Source organism: Amblyraja radiata, chromosome 13 (genome assembly GCF_010909765.2).
Source record: "Amblyraja radiata isolate CabotCenter1 chromosome 13, sAmbRad1.1.pri, whole genome shotgun sequence".
NCBI classification, from domain to species: domain Eukaryota; kingdom Metazoa; phylum Chordata; class Chondrichthyes; order Rajiformes; family Rajidae; genus Amblyraja; species Amblyraja radiata.
Window position 1 is genome coordinate 6,237,516 of NC_045968.1, and position 18,101 is coordinate 6,255,616.

Consider the following 18,101-nt stretch of genomic DNA (forward strand, 5'->3'; position numbering starts at 1 on the left):
TTCAAATTTAAATAGGTCCAATTTATTTTCCACATTTGCATTTTCCTAAGGTAATATCTATGTTGTAATTTAGACAGCTCTCTGGAATAGTTTTGTACATTACTTTTATATCAATAAAATTGAAAACACATTAATTAATCTGTAGAGATTGATGAACAAAGAGAAATAGACAGAGAAATCCAATTACTACTGTATTTCAATCAAGATTATTAGCTATCTATTCTTCTTTCTTAATGAAATTAAACAAAACTTCAAATACTGACCTGGATATAGTCCACTGGGTTCTTGCCTTCTCCTTCTTCAGACACGAGTGCTTTGCCCTGTTCTCTCAAATACGAACTCATACACTCACACATAGTTTTCAATCCATTTGGCACACGACTGAACAGCTTGTACATACAAGCTAGATCTGAAACAGGATTTAAAAAAAGTTGTACTAGATACATCATGTGCTTGGTTCTTTACATTTTGAAACAGACACCGACATTTTGGCATTGAACTGCAAGGTCAACAATACAAAATATTTCATTTGAACATGTTGAACTTTAAATTGTGGTTTCTTCAACCCAGCTGTTGTGAATATTCCTGGGAACTGAGGATGCAGTGAAATGTCTCAATGAATGACATTAGACAGCACTCATTAGTAAATTGCCATTAAACCTGCCATTGCCAAAAAATGGTTTGAAGTAAATAGCTAAGGTGGTCCATGTTTGCTATCTACAAAGCACTTGTTATATAACAGCAAGCATAGAAGTAGCAGTGTGGTTTAGAACAATTTCAATTCCACAGGTTTATCCACAACTGTTGTTTTTTGATAGTCCTCGAAAAATAGGAAGAGTTGGTGCCATTCCTCTAACCCAAGTTCATTTACGATTGGCAGCTTTTACAGGAATCTTTGCAAAATGGTGGCAACTTATAACTCCTAATATGTAGTTATGTTGAGCCCCAAGTAATCTGCAATATACTTCAATAATAAAAGGGGCCACAAATACACAAGATGTCAAAGATCCAAACAAGAAAGGGTAGCTCATCCAACAGCTTGGATTCAGAAATTACAAAACGATTTTCCCAAAGATGCAGAATAACGGAAGAAAAACTTTGTAATGTAATGTAAAAACTAAAGGGAATAAGTTTAATAGAAAACCCTTCTACTCTGAAAGATGGAACTGTGTGCAAGATGTTCAACTGGTACAGATAATAATAATAATAATAATAATAATATATTTTCTTGCCATTGCACATATGTGCAACGCGATTTGGAATGCAGCTTCCATCCGATGTCATAACTTAAACAACCATTAAGTTAGTTTACAAAATAGAGAAGTTAATCAAGAGAACATAAATTGGAAGGTGCCAAGGACAGATTATATCATGCTCCCGTCAGACCATCACTGGTCAGCAAGTAATTGATCATTCCTTTCACCACTCATGTACAATGGCTGCATCATGTACCATCTACAAAATGAACTGCAGTTACTCATCCTAGTTACCCCAAGAGTATTTTCTATTACCAAAAAGGATATAGGCAGCAGGATAACTGATTTACCCTGGGACATGGGATAGAGAGCATGGTTTTTCATCTTGGCCACAGGTTTAAATCCTGCACATATGATGCAAAGCAAAGAGATATGCTCACTCTACAGATTTTATATGTAGAAGCTCACGCAGTTCCTCATGGGAATGGATAAAAGAGCTACAAATATCCTAAATACACTCAAGGTCAGGGATGGCTGTTACATCACGATGCAGATTCAGCAGTGCTCTCTCTGTTAAAGGTTTGGTGAATGCATTTCAATGAAACCGTAGAAGAGACTCAGTTTTGACCCAAACATACACATCCACTGGGTGGCAACGGCTGCCTCGCCAGCAGCTGTTAGTACTTTCACCCTTTTTGTTATGTTTAGTGTGCCTAATTGTATGTTTCAAATGTTTCCCCCCCCCCCCCGCAGTGTTGGGCCTGCTGACTTTAACACCGCGGAGCTGTGGTTTGCGGAGCTTCTAGCCGTGGGCGCGGCGCTGACTTTAACATTGCGGAGACGTGGGATCTTTTGCCGGGGGTCGCCAGCGTTGGAGCTCCGGCCAGCTCGGCCTGTGGACTTCGGAATCTGCGGTCTCCGGTGAGAAGCGTGAGTGTGTTCTGATCCATTCCATTAGGTGGATGTTTATGTTAAACTCTTATCGTGTATTGTGTTGTTTTTTTAAGTAATGTTGTATGGTAACTCAAATCTCACTGTACCAATTGGTGCATGTGACAATAAATGTGAACTTGAACATCGTTGAAGCTTTATATCTAAAGAGAAAGTATTCTGCCGCTCAGTTGGCAATATTACTCATTTTAGTTAACACACAAAAGCATTTGCTTCACAAGGCTCAGTTGCATACAAACAAAAAATGTCAAAGGAAACATTCACGTTAAACAGCATCTGTGTATATTAATAGGATTACGAGTAGTGTGTTTAAAGCTTCACATTAAGTCTAGGCCACTTAGGCAAATCAGCTCCCATTGTTTTCAGTCCCCCCCCCCCCCCGATACTTAGAACATATGATAGTGCCAAGACATTCATTACTTGGAGCTTAATTTACGACATGCACAGAACCCAAAAATGCAGGAAATAAAGACTAATTATAGCCTTTGACTTCCTATATACAATTTTTTTTTTAAATAACCTGCTTATTGCTATTATTGGAAATGTTTCATCGCCTCCATAGTGTTATTAAAGGGCATTTTGTGGTTTCTACACAAAGGAGGCCAATAATCAAGGTTATACATTAGTTATATTATTTCAAATACATTTATTACATTGTAATTAGTTTAAATCTTTAATAATTTTTGATGAAAACTATTATTCTCTAATAAAATTTTAGATGTTAAAAAGGTAACTGCATTCAAAAGCTAAGTCTACATAAGTTAGGTGCATCAAAGTGACAAATATGACAAAACCAACATTCTACAGTTTTAAGAGTTTTGGAGGCATCCTTTAAGACAATCCGTACTGACTAAGATTGTAATTGAACCAAATTGTGATACTAAAGTATAATTAAAATTTGTAGATGAATGGGTAAATTTGCAACATGCTCTAGAGTACGAGTGCTGATGAGCAGCATAAAGTTAACAATTTAAATGTTTTAGAAGATGTTTAAATGCAAATTAATTTCAGGTTTATAATCACACAAACCAGAGGTCGTGGATACTGAACACGTTTCCAAACAGCCAACTTGCCCGCACTGAATTGAACAGCAGTGCTCAGCTCCTTGTGTCAACCATGAGCTCTAATCAAACGCTGGTCACAATTCAAGCTGCTCGATGTACTTTGTTTTTAAATCCAATTCCACTGGGGCACTTCACTGAGAGTACAGAATTACTTTGATCGGCTGGCAGCAGAGCATTATTGTAAAGATCTGTACCATTTTCTTTTCCCAACAATACTCAGTTGAAAGATCCAACAAAAATCTATATTTCCTATTAAGACTGCTAAAAGACACCAAGTTGGTTTGGATCCCATTCCATATCACATGCTGAGACGGTTTATACATATAGACAAGATAAAGTTAGTCAATATTTTGTTAGATTCATGCTGAGCAGATTTCTTGTTGCTGTGTTTTCTCCATTTTCAGACTTGAAACATTAGACTTTGCCTTTGGTGCCATCAAATAGTAACCTGCAGTTTGCCACATTCCCAAAATAGGGAAAATATCGCATTTAAGCTGTCATGAAATCGAAATTGGCACCAAAATAAACTGCAATTGAATTAGAACAACACCATCCATTGCCTTCAAGGTTTAGATGATAACCACAATCACAAATAGGTGTTTGATTTAGTTTCAAAGAAGCAAGCTTTTGAAATACCTTCTGTTTTTCCGTTTTTTAACATATGAACTAGGCCAGAATTTTCCATTTCCACTATAGTTTTCATATGTTTAGAAATTAATTCTCTCTCCACCACTTTCACAATTGGTTCTTCCGTAGATTTATCAAGACAATGCATAACCCGCTCAATTTCTTCATTAATCCGTGCCTCCACTTTCTTAATGTACACAGATGCACTATTTTCTGCTAAGAACTTCTGACTTTCCATCTGTGTAAAAATAAACATTTTGCCATTTTACTGACTGCCAAGCAAGTCCAAGAAAGAAATGCATTATCAAGTTTTAAACTATAGATTTAAATAATTACACACTGCTTTATTAAAAGAACCTCAGTTAAAAATATTTAAGGTTTCAAACGTATTAGGAAAAAATATATAGATACCTGGAAGAATTCAGCAGACATTTCTAAAAATGGAGCTTCAAAATCTTCCTCATACACTGAACGACCTTCTAGGCCCAGAATCATTAGCATTTGGCAAGCATTTCGAATTGCACCTCTGGCAGAAACAAGAAAGTCATTAAAAAATATACACTTTCATAAACAAGTCAGATATTTCTCCTTTTTCATGCAAGAGGAAAATCTAATTATATCAGCAAATAGTACTGTGCCTGTTAAAACTGGTTGGATTGAAGAATAACAGGTAAAAGCTAACCTTGCAAAAATTATATGCAATATGGCAATACTAGCATAATGGCTGCATGACTTTCCAATGTCTTAAAGTACTTCCTAGCAAATCAAGTGCAGTCACATACCGTTGTAGTGTAAAAAAAAATTCAGCAGCTACATTTCATGCAATAGGCTTGCATGTACAGTGCATTCAGAAAGTATTCAGACCCCTTCACTTTTTCCACATTTTGTTACTACAGCCTTATTTTAAAATGGATTAAATTCCATTTTTTTCCTCATCAATCAATTTCCACACAATACCCCAGAATGAAGAAGCGAAAACAGGTGTTTAGAAAATTTTGCAAAGTAATTAAAAATAAATAACTGAAATATCACATTTACATAAGTATTCAGACCCTTTGTTATATGACAGTCAAAATTGAACTTAGGTTCCTAATGTTTCCAGTGATTATCCTTGAGATGTGTCTACAACTTGATTGGAGTCCACCAGTGGTAAATTAAATTGATTGGACATGATTTGGAAAGGCACACACCTGTCCATATAAGCATAGCAAAAACCAAGCCATGAAGACAAAGGAATTGTCCGTAGACAAGCCATGAAGACAAAGGAATTGTCCGAGACAGGATTGTGTCGAGACACAGATCTGGGGAAGGGTATAAAACAATTTCTGCAGCATTGCAGGTCCCGAAGAGTACAGTGGCCTCCGTCATTCTTAAATGGAAGAACTTTGGAACCACCAGCAGGCCGCCCGGCCAAACTGAGCAATCGGGGAGAAGCGCCTTGATCAGGGAGGTGACCAAGAACCCGATGGTCACTCTGACAGAGCTCCAGAGCTCCTCTGTGGAGATGGGAGAACCTTCCGGAAGGACAACTATATCTGAGGCACTCCACCAATCAGGCCTTTATGGTAGAGTGGCTGGACGGAAGCCACTCCTCAGTAAAAGGCACATGATTGTCTGTTTGAAGTTTGCCAAAAGGGTTATTTTCTCTGCTGGTCTGGTCTGGTCTGGTCTGATGAAACCAAGATCGGAATTCTTTGGCCTGAATGCCAAACGTCACGTCTGGTGGAAACCAGGCACTGCTCATCATCTGGACAATACCATACCTACGGTGAAGCATGGTGGCGGCAGTATTATGCTGTGGGGATGTTTTTCAGCAGCAGGAACTGGGAGAATAGTCAGGATCGAGGGAAAGATGAACGGTGCAAAGTACAGAAAGATCCTTGATGAAGACCTGTTCTACAGCGTTCTGGACCTCAGATTGGGGTGGAGGTTCACCTTCCAACAGGACAATGAAACTAAGCACACAGCCAAGACAACGCAGGAGTAGCTTCATGTCAAGCCTGTCAATGTCCTTGAGTGTCCCAGTCAGAGCTCGGACTTAAACCCAATCGAACATCTCTGGAGGGACCTGAAAATAGCTGTGCATTGACGCTCCCCTTCCAACCTGTGCTTGAGAGGATCGGCAGAGAAGAATGGGAGAAATTAACCAAATACAGGTGTGCCACGCTTGCAGCTTCATACCGAAGAAGACTTGAGGCTGTAATCGCTGCCAAAGGTGCCTCAACAAAGTAATAATAATAATACAGGTGCACAACCTTTTATCTGGAGTTCCGGAAACCGAAAAACTCTGAAAACCGGCCATTTTTTCCAGGATGTCGTCTGCACACCAAAGCTCGCGTTTGGCGACAAACTTGGCCCGAAACGACCCACGGTCAACCCAGGTCTGTACTACTGTAGCGGCTGCCTCCTCCCCCGAGACCGGGGAGACACTTAAACATCTGTAAATCATTGCTTAAATGTTAGTCAGTTAGTTTGGAGGGCTTTTATGTGAAAAAGGGGGGGGGGGGGGGGGGGGGAGGTGAAGGGGGAAACTTTAATTCTTAGTCCCCTACCTGGTCGGAGAGGCGGGGAGCGGTCAATGCCTTACCGGGTCGCCGTGCAGTAAGCTCCGGAGCGCTGTGGCCGCCAACTCCCAGCTGGGGCTGCGGGCATCCGGCCGCGGGCGGCGCCGGTTGTAGCTCCGACCCCGGCAACTCTACCCCTGGCTGCGCGGCGCTGCAAATCCAGCGCGGCCCGCGGTCGGACGCCCGCAGCCCCAGCACCGCTGTGGCCGCCGACATGTTGTGTGTCGGCGGCCACAGCGCTCCGGAGCTTACCGCACGGCGACCCGGTAAGGCATTGCCCGCTCCCCGCTGGTATCCCAGCGCTGCGACGCCGCCGACTCCCAACATCGCGGAGCTGGGGCTGCGGGCGGCGCTGGATTTGAAGCGCCGCGCAGCCAGGGGTAGAGTTGCCGGGGTCGGAGCTACAGCCGGCGCCGCCTGCGGCCGGACGGAGCCCCCAGCTCCGCGATGTTGGGAGTCGGCGGCCACAGCGCTCTGGAGCTTACTGCACGGCGACCCGGTAAGGCATTGCCCGCTCCCCGCCTCTCCGACCAGGTAGGGTACTAAGAATTAAAGTTTCCCCCTTCACCCCCCACCCACCAACCACATAAAATCCCTCCAAACTGACTAACATTTATGCAATGATTTACAATGATTTCCCCGGTCTCCGGGGAGACGGCAGCCGCTCCAGACTTTTCAAGCCGCCCGCGCTACCTACCTAATCTACGCTAAAAATCTTCCATTCGGAAATCCGAAAAATTCCGAAATCCGACAAGTGTCTGGTCCCAAGGCTTTCGGATAAAAGGTTGTGCACCTGTAATACATTTTATTTATGGGCGCCTTTCAAGAGTCTCAAGGACACCGTACAAAAATTTAGCAAGTAGAGGAAAAACATGTAAGCGGAATGAAATAAATAGTAGAGACATGACTAGTACACAAATTAAAGACAGAATTCAATTCAATATGAGGCAATTCAAGCACAGATGAAAAGGGAGGGGGACGTGGGGCTAAGGATAGGCAGAGGTGAAGAGATGGGTCTTGAGGCGGGACTGGAAGATGGTGAGGGACACGGAATTGCGGATCAGTTGGGGGAGGGAGTTCCAGAGCCTGGGAGCTGCCCTAGAGAAGGCTCTGTCCCCAAAACTGCGGAGGTTGGACTTGTGGATGGAGAGGAGACCGGCTGATGTGGATCTGAGGGACCGTGAGGGTTGGTAGGGGGAGATGAGGTCAGTGAGATATGGGGGGGCCATATGGTGGAGGGCTTTGTAGGTGAGGACCAGGAATTTGTAGGTGATCCGGTGGGAGATGGGAAGCCAGTGAAGTTGTTTGAGGACTGGAGTGATGTGATGCCAGGATTTGGTGTGGGTGATGAGTCGGGCGGCTGCGTTCTGGACCAGTTGGAGTCGGTTGATGTAGGTGGAGCTGATGCCAAGGAGAAGTGAGTTGCAGTAGTCCAGTCGGGAGGAGATGAAGGCATGGATGAGTCTTTCAGCAGCGGGAGGTGTGAGAGAGGGTCTGATTTTGGCAATGTTGCAGAGGTGAAAGAAGGAGGTTTTAATGACATGGCGGATGTGAGGCTCAAGGGAGAGGGTGGAATCAAAGATCACGCCAAGGTTGCGGGCCTGGGGAGATGGGGAGACAGTGGTGCCGTCGATGGTGAGAGTGGGGTTATTGATTTTGCTGAGTGTGGATTTGGAGCCTATGAGGAGGAATTCTGTTTTATCGCTGTTGAGTTTGAGGAAGTTATGTTGCATCCAGGTTTTTATAGCTGACAAACAGGTGTTGATATGGGAGAGGGGGGGGGGGGGTTGTGGGGGGATTTGGTGCCGAGGTAGATCTGGGTGTCATCGGCGTAACAGTGGAAGTCCAGGTTGAAGTGGCGGAGTATCTGACCAAGGGGGAGGATGTAGATGATGAAGAGGAGGGGGCCAAGTACGGAGCCTTGGGGAACGCCTTGAGTGACTGTGGCTGTAGCAGAGGTGTGGTTATGGAGAGAGATGAAGTGGGATCTGTTGGAAAGGTAGGAACGGAGCCAGCTGAGTGCAGAACCTTCAATGCCGAGGTCTTTGAGTCTGGTGAGCAAGATGTTATGGTTCACTGTATCGAAGGCTGCGCTCAGGTCGAGGAGGATGAGGATGTTGAGGGAACCAGTGTCAGCAGAGGTGAGGAGGTCGTTGAGGACTTTGAGGAGAGCAGTTTCTGTGCTATGGAGGGGGCTAAAGCCAGATTGGAGGGGTTCAAATAGGTTATACGCAAGGAGGTGGGAATGAAGTTGTGACGCAACGATACGCTCCAGGGTTTTTGAAAGAAAGGGGAGGTTTGAGATTGGGCGGTAGTTAATGAGAGAGGAGGGAAAGTACTGAGTAAAGGGTCAGAATGCTTATGTAAATGTGATACTTCAGTTATTTCTTTTTAATTAATTTACAAAAATTTCTAAACACCCGTTTTCACTTTTTTATTATGGGGTATTGTGTGTAGATTGATGATAAAAAATGAATTTAATCAATTTTAGAATAAGGCTGTAACGTAACAAAATGTGGAAAAAGTGAAGGGGTCTGAATACTTTCTGAATGCACTCTACATCACTGCAGTAACGTCTTTAAAACAAAATCATTTATTGGATCGCTAATTGCAGAAAAATACCGACCAAGCACCAGGAATTAATAGCCAATTCTTCCTTTAAATAGTACCACTGGACTCTTACATTCACCTAGTAGGCATGTGTCTGTTTTAGTTTGACCTTGAAGGACTTGTAAAACCTCTTCAGTATTGGACAAGAACACCAGCCTAAATCTTGCTCATCAAGTTTTAGTCAAGATCAAATTCATAAGGAGAACTGGATATAACATTTCCAAAAGATTGCCCGTTGAGCACTAACTTTGCTCAGTTTGATCAGCTTTCAGCCATGATCACGTTGAATGGCAGTGCTGGCTCGAGGGGCCGAATGGCCTACTCCTGCACCTATTGTCTATTGTCAATTCAACTAGAGTAGAACATTTGTTACAACTTCTATAGAGCATCACCACTGTATAAGTCAATAGCTAGCATTGAATAATGTACCATGTATATCATTTATTCTAATAATTTAATATGTATACTGCAAAATTCTCTTTAACGAATAAATCAGTGCAGAATATCTGAACAGATTTGTTAGCATTGTTTGGTGGGTGACATCTTTTTGGAGTTATTGGGCTGGTAACCAAAAAAATAATCAGTTAAGAAAGAAATTTAATTCTGATAAACCAGAGGGAAATAGACTAATAACCAAAAGGTTTTCGTGAGCTTTTAATTGATGGTAAGAGATAACAAATCCTTGTTTGAACATACCTGTCTACTACCTCTCCTTTCCTTTCACGTGCAATCATATCCAAGAGTGTTTGACGTAGGTGGTCTCTGATGCAACCATAACGCACAACTTGATCTCTGAAAATGATCAACCCCAAGTTGTAAACATTCTCTACGTTATTTTGTTGTACATACACTCGATCCTGCAAAGGAAAATAAATGGTCGTTAATTTATTATTTTAAACAAGCAAATGTATTGATTTTTTGCCAGAGCAACATATTTTATTCTATTATATTTAATATGAACCAATGCATAGAACATTTGCTGCATATACCAACTATAATACAAGCATTCACGTGGCCTTATTCAAGGTGAACGCAAAATGGTCATCAAGAAAAAGACCAACGTTAGTCATAAAACACACGAATAAACAGAAAACTGCCTTTAGTTTGACAATTACTTGTGTTCTTGCTCCACAAAAGAAATAGCAAGGACACAATATGACTGGGCCTCGAGGGAGAAACATAGAAACATAGAAATTAGGTGCAGGAGTAGGCCATTCGGCCCTTCGAGCCTGCAGCGCCATTCAATATGATCATGGCTGATCATCCAACTCAGTATCCCGTACCTGCCTTCTCTCCATACCCTCTGATCCCCTTAGCCACAAGGGCCACATCTAACTCCCTCTTAAATATAGCCAATGAACTGGCCTCGACTACCCTCTGTGGCAGGGAGTTCCAGAGATTCACCACTCTGTGTGAAAAAAGTTCTTCTCATCTCGGGTTTAAAGGATTTCCCCCTTATCCTTAAGCTGTGACCCCTTGTCCTGGACTTCCCCAACATCGGGAGCAATCTTCCTGCATCTAGCCTGTCCAACCCCTTAAGAATTTTGTAAATTTCTATAAGATCCCCTCTCAATCTCCTAAATTCTAGAGTATAAACCAAGTCTATCCAGTCTTTCTTCATAAGACAGTCCTGACATCCCAGGAATCAGTCTGGTGAACCTTCTCTGCACTCCCTCTATGGCAATAATGTCCTTCCTCAGATTTGGAGACCAAAACTGTACGCAATACTCCAGGTGTGGTCTCACCAAGACCCTGTACAACTGCAGTAGAACCTCCCTGCTCCTATACTCAAATCCTTTTGCTATGAAAGCTAACATACCATTCGCTTTCTTCACTGCCTGCTGCACCTGCATGCCCACTTTCAATGACTGGTGTACCATGACACCCAGGTCTCGCTGCATCTCCCCTTTTCCTAGTCGGCCACCATTTAGATAATAGTCTGCTTTCCTGTTTTTGCCACCAAAATGAATAACCTCACATTTATCCACATTATACTGCATCTGCCAAACATTTGCCCACTCACCCAGCCTATCCAAGTCACCTTGCAGTCTCCTAGCATCCTCCTCACAGCTAACACTGCCCCCCAGCTTAGTGTCATCCGCAAACTTGGAGATATTGCCTTCAATTCCCTCATCCAGATCATTAATATATATTGTAAATAGCTGGGGTCCCAGCACTGAGCCTTGCGGTACCCCACTAGTCACTGCCTGCCATTGTGAAAAGGACCCGTTTACTCCTACTCTTTGCTTCCTGTTTGCCAGCCAGTTCTCTATCCACATCAATACTGAACCCCCAATGCCGTGTGCTTTAAGTTTGTAAACTAATCTCTTATGTGGGACCTTGTCGAAAGCCTTCTGGAAGTCCAGATACACCACATCCACTGGTTCTCCCCTATCCACGCTACTAGTTACATCCTCGAAAAATTCTATAAGATTCGTCAGACATGATTTACCTTTTGTAAATCCGTGCTGACTTTGTCCAATGATTTCACCACTTTCCAAATGTGCTGCTATCCCATCTTTAATAACTGACTCTAGCAGTTATTACCAGAAAACCATTTTCAGGCTAGTTATTGTTGAGTTAAACGTCAATTTTAAATGACAATTTTAAAAGGTAAAAACTGTATTTGTAGGAAGGAACTGCAGATGCTGGTTTGCTGGTTTACACCAAAGAGACACAAAATGCTGGAGTAACTCAGTGGGACAGGCAGCATCCCTAGATTTCTCCCCAACTTCTCATGTTTATTCTAGACTTCCAGCACCTAGTTTTAGAGAAGACAGATATGCTGAAAGTATCTTAAAATGAGGGGAGAGTCATATTTAATTACTTGGACACACGCATGTTCCCCAATTAAAAAATGTAAATTGGGAAGCACTGTATAAGGAATGAAAGGGCGCATAATTGTTGGACAATTTGCAGAGGTTCAGCAATTTCTTGTGTGAACAACACACAAATTAAGTAAACACTGCTCCACAGTCGCTGAGAAATATTTCAGAATATAGAACTGAGCTGACAAATAACTCTCCAATGCCACTCAGAGGTCATTTGTAAGAATGTGTGCTCTTATAACTATCCCACATGCCTCTGGCTTATTGGTGTATAATTAGCATAATTTAACGACTTCATGCAACTGTTAATTACCGGCTGTAACTAAATGTAAGACCCTTGTCCAGTACTGCTTATTTTTATATCATGATTTTACATTTGTTGTAGCTGAATAATTGTGATAGAATTTCCTTCGTGATTGATTTTAGGAACTGTGAAAAGTTACATAAAGGGCAAGCATTTCCCTTTATGTAACTTTTCACAGTTATTTACTACGAATTGTAAACCATAAATTATACCGAAAAAGGCAACCCACCATGTACATGAGGATATCTCTTATCATCACCATTGCCGTCTGATGATCATTCCACGCTTGATTTAAGGTCTGCAGGAAGTTGTTATTTAATGAGTTCAACACATCTTCTCGTACCTGTAAAAGAAACACACTTATTTTATTTGCTCACATTTTGTGAAAGCTTCTATAGGTAAAACTGTTGCAAAACAAAGCAATCAACTCACGTTGGGATACTGCATACAGGCAGTTCGGTTAAAAAAAATCAGTTAAAGTCACATGTGCAGTACAACTCTGTGTTGTAACTTTTTACCGCAAATTCCAGCAAAAATCACTTGAGGTTCATAGAGAAGAAACATTTAATTTTAACCATACAAAACCAAATATTATTATTCAATAGACAATAGGTGCAGGTGTAGGCCATTTGGCCCTTCGAGCCAGCCCTGCCATTCAATGTGATCATGGCAGATCAACCCCCAATCAGTACCCCGATCCTGCCTTCTCCCCTTACCCCCTGACTCCGCTATCTTTAAGAGCCCTGTCTAGTTCTCTCTTGAAAGTATCCAGAGAAACGGCCTCCACCCTCACAACTCTTATCTATATCAATGATTTGGATTAGAACATACACCGCAAGATTAGCAAATTTGCAGATGATACAAAAGTGGGTTGTTTTGCAGGTAGTAAAGATGGTTGTGAAAAATTGCAGCAGGATCTTGATCAGTTGGCCAGGTGGGCTGAGGAATGGTTGATGGAATTTAACACAGAGAAATGTGAGGTGTTGCATTTTGGGAAGTCTAACATGGGCAGGACCTACAAAGTGAATGGTAGGGCTCTGTGGTGTGTTGTAGAGCAGAGGAATTTAGGAGTGCAGATGCATGGTTCTTTGAGGGTGGAGTAGCAGGTGGATTGTTGGTCAAAAATGATTTTGGCACATTGGCCTTCATCAGTCAGAGTATTGAGTATAGAAGTTGGGAGGCCCTGTTGCAGTTGTATAAGACTTAGTGAGGCTGCATTTAGAGTATTGTGTTTAGCTCTGGGCACCAAAGATGTTGTCAAGCTGGAAACGGTACAGAGAAGATTTACGAAGACTAGAGGGTCTAAGCTATCGGGACGTTGAGTAGGCTGAGACTATTACTTGGAGTGCAGGGGGATGAGGGGTGATCTTGCAGAGGTGTATAAAATCATCAGAGGAATAGATCAGGTAGATGCACAGAGTCTCTTGCCCAGAGTAGGGAAATCGAGGACCAGAGGACATAGGTTTAAGGTGAAGGGAAAAAATGTAATAGGAATCTGAGGGGTATTTTTTTCCACACAAAGGGCGGTAGATGTATGGAACAAGCTGCCAGAGGAGGTAGTTGAGGCAGAGACTATTTCAACATTTAAGAAACAGTTAGACAGATACACGGATAGGACAGGTTTGGAGGGATATGACCAAATGCAGGCAGGTGGAACTAATGTAGCTGGGACATGTTGGCCGGTGTGGGCAAGTTGGGCCGAAGGGGCTGGTTCCACACTGTATCACTCCATGACTATATTTAAACATAGATACCATGGCTCAATAAAATACCAATTTTATTAAATTTACTGTATTTATAGTTTTATAAATTAATATATTATTGGTAGGGAAATGCTGTCATCTATTATACAACTGCCGATCGAAAAATAAGAGACTCGGTAGAGTTAACAAGGATTTGTGAAAGCAAAATTATGTTTGAGAGATCTATTAGAAATATTTGAGATTATATTTGAGGATAGGAATGAACTAACCAGTATAGTGTGTTTGGATTTGTCAGAAGGCTCTTGATAAAAGGCACCATGAAGAAAATTGTAAAGTACCAGGTAAAATATCTTGATGCAGAGCTTCAATCTGAAACATAATTACTGAGTCCGCTTCTAAGAACAAATGAGATGAAATTCCCTGCGATGGTAAATATTTAGAATTCACCACTTGAGAGTTTTAAAGACTTAGTAACTCAGATAACTTAGGATAAATGTTGATAAGCTTTTTATATATAAAGGGAACACAAGATTGGTTCCCAGAATACATAAAGTGGTGCTGAAGTAAAGATTAACCACAATCTTACTGAATGGTGGTACAGGTACTAGGGTGAATGGACCACCCTAGCTTCTACTTTTATGTTTCCATGAATTTCGATTTTGAAAACAATTGAAATGTATTGTTGGATGCTTCCTCCACATTGATATGATGTACAGCACTAATGGTGGGAGACCAAGGTATTAATTTCCATGCTGCTGGATCCATTACTGATTTAAGACAATTATACATGACCCAGTTACAACTATTGAGATTGTTGAAATGTAGCCGAGAAAAGGCACGATGCAAATGAACTCATTACCAAAAAGACACGTACATTTAGTAGCTTACTGCGATAGTTTGCAAACTGTATTTGTCCAAAACCACAGTGGAAACAAAAAATATTTTTTTCTGATATTTGTCAACTACTAATTGTATGATCAAAAATTCTGCGTAGCTTTCAAAATTAATTCCCATTGATTTCAATGACACAGATATTCAGAAAATGAGCCTTGGAAGGATAAATTGCATTTTTAGAGAACCCGACGATGGATTAACTTTACTCCATTGGACAAAATGGTTTGTTTTGCTTTGCTCATCTCATATTCACTGTTTAATGGAGAGCAATGTCAGTGTGAGATCACGAGCTCAAGAGCTGTTCTCTAAGATGGCTGTTTCAACGTTACAAACTGTACATATCACAGATATAATGTGCAGTGCTATCTTGCAATCTATTCATTTATACATAGTAATGCTAATTAACAAACTTATTACTTATTTTTCTCCAAAATAGCTGACACGTACCTTATTGATCAGATGCTCAGTTACAACTTCTCTCAGTCCAGTATATAATTTCTCACCATGTTTATGCAATACCATTGTATATGCATTTCTGTACAGTTCTTCAAAGCTGAGTCCACTATTATTTTTGCGTTGAATCTCTTGGATGGCATTCTTCAGTAGATCCCAGATACTATTTACATACTTTTCATCCATAGTCATCTGCAAGATTGAAATGAATAACTTTGAGTATTCCAAGTCTATTCGAATGGCTGCTCATTTTCAAATATAAAATAACAATGTAAAGATAAAATCACTTAAAAGAAAGACTTTTCTATCAGTCAGAGATTATTCACCATTACTACGGATGGTGGTCACGTTAGTGAAGGGAGAATGGTGCAATTGTCACAATGCAGTTTACATCCACCTTTTCGTAGCTTACTTGATTTGTAATACATCACTTAAAAAAACTCATTATTACTTCGCTTCAAGGCCAATGTAAGAAAAAAAATAACAGATCTGATAAATTATCAGTCTATGCAGAGTCTAAAATTCTGACACCAAGAACCACCACAATATTAATATTAATTTCCTGTGCCTATACTATACCCCCATTAATTATATGCATCCTCAGGTACAATGAGTGATGAACCAATCGTGATTTTCCAGATAGGATATTCAGATTCAGATTCAAACTTCATTGTCATTGTGCAGTGTACAAGTACAGAGACAACGAGATGCAGTTAGCATCTCACCCAGAAGAGCGAACATAGAATAATGGAACAGTAAAATATATATATATACATACTATTTTTCTGGGAGAAGGAGTGTCCGGCGGTTCTTGGTGTTCTGACAGCAAGAACCACCACAATATTAGGATAAAATAGTATCTACTTCAAAATGGCATGACTTTGGTATGGCAAATGAATGTGTTTGTTAAATGCCTTAATTCGTAACTTACTAAGAATGAACATTTTAAAAAAATGCAATTATACAGCCTCTAACAAAGCACGAGGCTTCACAGAAATGTTCTAAATAATATCTGATAGACTCAAAGACAAATACTAGGACTGATGTCCATATTCACGTAAGCTTGAAGGTATATGGGACCCGATAGGTAACGTTATCAATACAGCCCGTGACAGTGATGTCTAACAAACTTATAAGGCTAGCTCCAATAACAAGGTCTAAAAGCTATTTGGACAGGGACATGGACTGGAAAGCTTTAGAGGGATATCGGCCAAGTGCAGATAAATGGAGCAAGCTCAGGTAGGCAACCAAGTGAGCAAGGATACATTGGGCTGAAGAGCCTGTTTACATGCTATGTTACTCAATTAATACACAAGTATACACAAGATGTTTCACGATACTGATGAGTTAGTTAGAGGAAGAATAATAATGAAAGAGGAATATATGAATACTAGTATGTCTCTCAATAGGATCATTGGTGATTTTATCTCAATAATAATTACCAGGGTTTAAAAATTTGAACTACCAAAGTTTTCCCAATATATTCTTGAATATTTCAATTGAACAAAAATATTTGTTTGTGCACATGAAGAGTTCCACCTTCACCACATCATGCATTGAAAAATAAACTACTTTTGATTTCACTTTTTAGTGGACTTAGTAGCAAGCTTGTGTGCTCCCATTTCAAACTCCTCAGATTTTTTTTTCCAACCCCATCAAATCCTTTGTCATTTTTAACATCTTAATTATATCTAATTGTGCCTAACTTTTGCCATCATATGTTTAAGGATTTTAATATTAATTTCCTGTGCCTATACTATACCCCCATTAATTATATGCATCCTCAGGTACAATGTGTGATGAACCAATCGTGATTTTCCAGATAGGCTATTCAGATTCAGATTCAAACTTCATTGTCATTGTGCAGTGTACAAGCACAGAGACAATGAGATGCAGTTAGCATCTCACCCAGAAGTGCGAACATAGAATAATGGAACAGTAAAATATATATATGTACATACAGTAGCAGTAGTGCAATTTTTCTGGGGGGAGGAGTGTCGGGGGGGGGGGGGGGGGGGGTGCCTGGAAATCACCAAGGTGCAGAGTTAAGTAGTGTAACAGCCGCAGGGAAGAAGCTGTTCCTGAAACTGCTGGTCCGGCAACGGAGAGACCTGTAGCGCCTCCCGGATGGGAGGAGGGTAAACAGTCTGTGGTTGGGGTGAGAGCAGTCCCTGACCATGCTGCGCGCCCTTCGCAGACATCGCTTGCTCTGGACAGACTCAATGGAGGGGAGTGAGGAACCGGTGATGGGTTGGGCAATTTTCACCACCCTCTGCAGTGCTTTCCGGTCGGAGACAGAGCAGTTGCCATACCATACTGTGATACAGTTAGTAAGGATGCTCTCGATGGTGCAGCGGTAGAAGTTCACCAGAATCTGAGGAGACAGATGGACCTTCTTTAGTCTCCTCAGGAAGAAGAGACGCTGGTGAGCCTTCTTGACCAGTGTTGAGGTATTGTGGGTCCAAGAGGTCATCAGAGATGTTGACCCCAGAAACCTGAAGCTGGAAACACGCTCCACCTCCGTCCCGTTAATATGGACAGGGGTGTGCGTGCTACCCCTAGACCTTCTGTGGTCCACAATGAGCTCCTTGGTCTTCTTGGAGTTAAGGGCCAGGTTGTTGTCAGCGCACCATGCTGCTAGGAGCTGGACCTCCTCCCTATAGGCCGACTCATCGTTGTTGCTGATGAAGCTTAATCTGTTGTTAGGAAGAAAATATTATTGAACTTCATTTAGCAGTTTTACTTAATAGTAAATTAGCCTTGTCTTTTTGCATGTTGTTTGTGCCATTTGACAACTTGCTGCATATTGCAGTTGGGAGGGATCCGGAACTGTGTGTGTCTTTATATCCACAGCGAAACACTTAAAGCACTGTGCAGATCCATGGAGATTTTGACCTGTCACACTCT

The 18,101-nt window shown here is 41.4% G+C and overlaps 1 protein-coding gene across 1 annotated transcript in view; it reads right to left on the reverse strand.

The window, feature by feature from the left end:
* cul3 (cullin 3) overlaps window positions 1–18,101 on the reverse strand; it is a 62,045-nt gene that overhangs the window by 22,888 nt on the left and 21,056 nt on the right. Inside the window, exons 2-7 of the mRNA XM_033031137.1 lie at window positions 15,189–15,386; window positions 12,374–12,487; window positions 9,709–9,869; window positions 4,250–4,364; window positions 3,848–4,076; window positions 264–409 (exon numbers count right to left, since the gene is read on the reverse strand). Of these exons, the coding sequence (XP_032887028.1) occupies window positions 264–409; window positions 3,848–4,076; window positions 4,250–4,364; window positions 9,709–9,869; window positions 12,374–12,487; window positions 15,189–15,386 (963 nt within the window). The remainder of the gene's footprint in view (window positions 1–263; window positions 410–3,847; window positions 4,077–4,249; window positions 4,365–9,708; window positions 9,870–12,373; window positions 12,488–15,188; window positions 15,387–18,101) is intronic.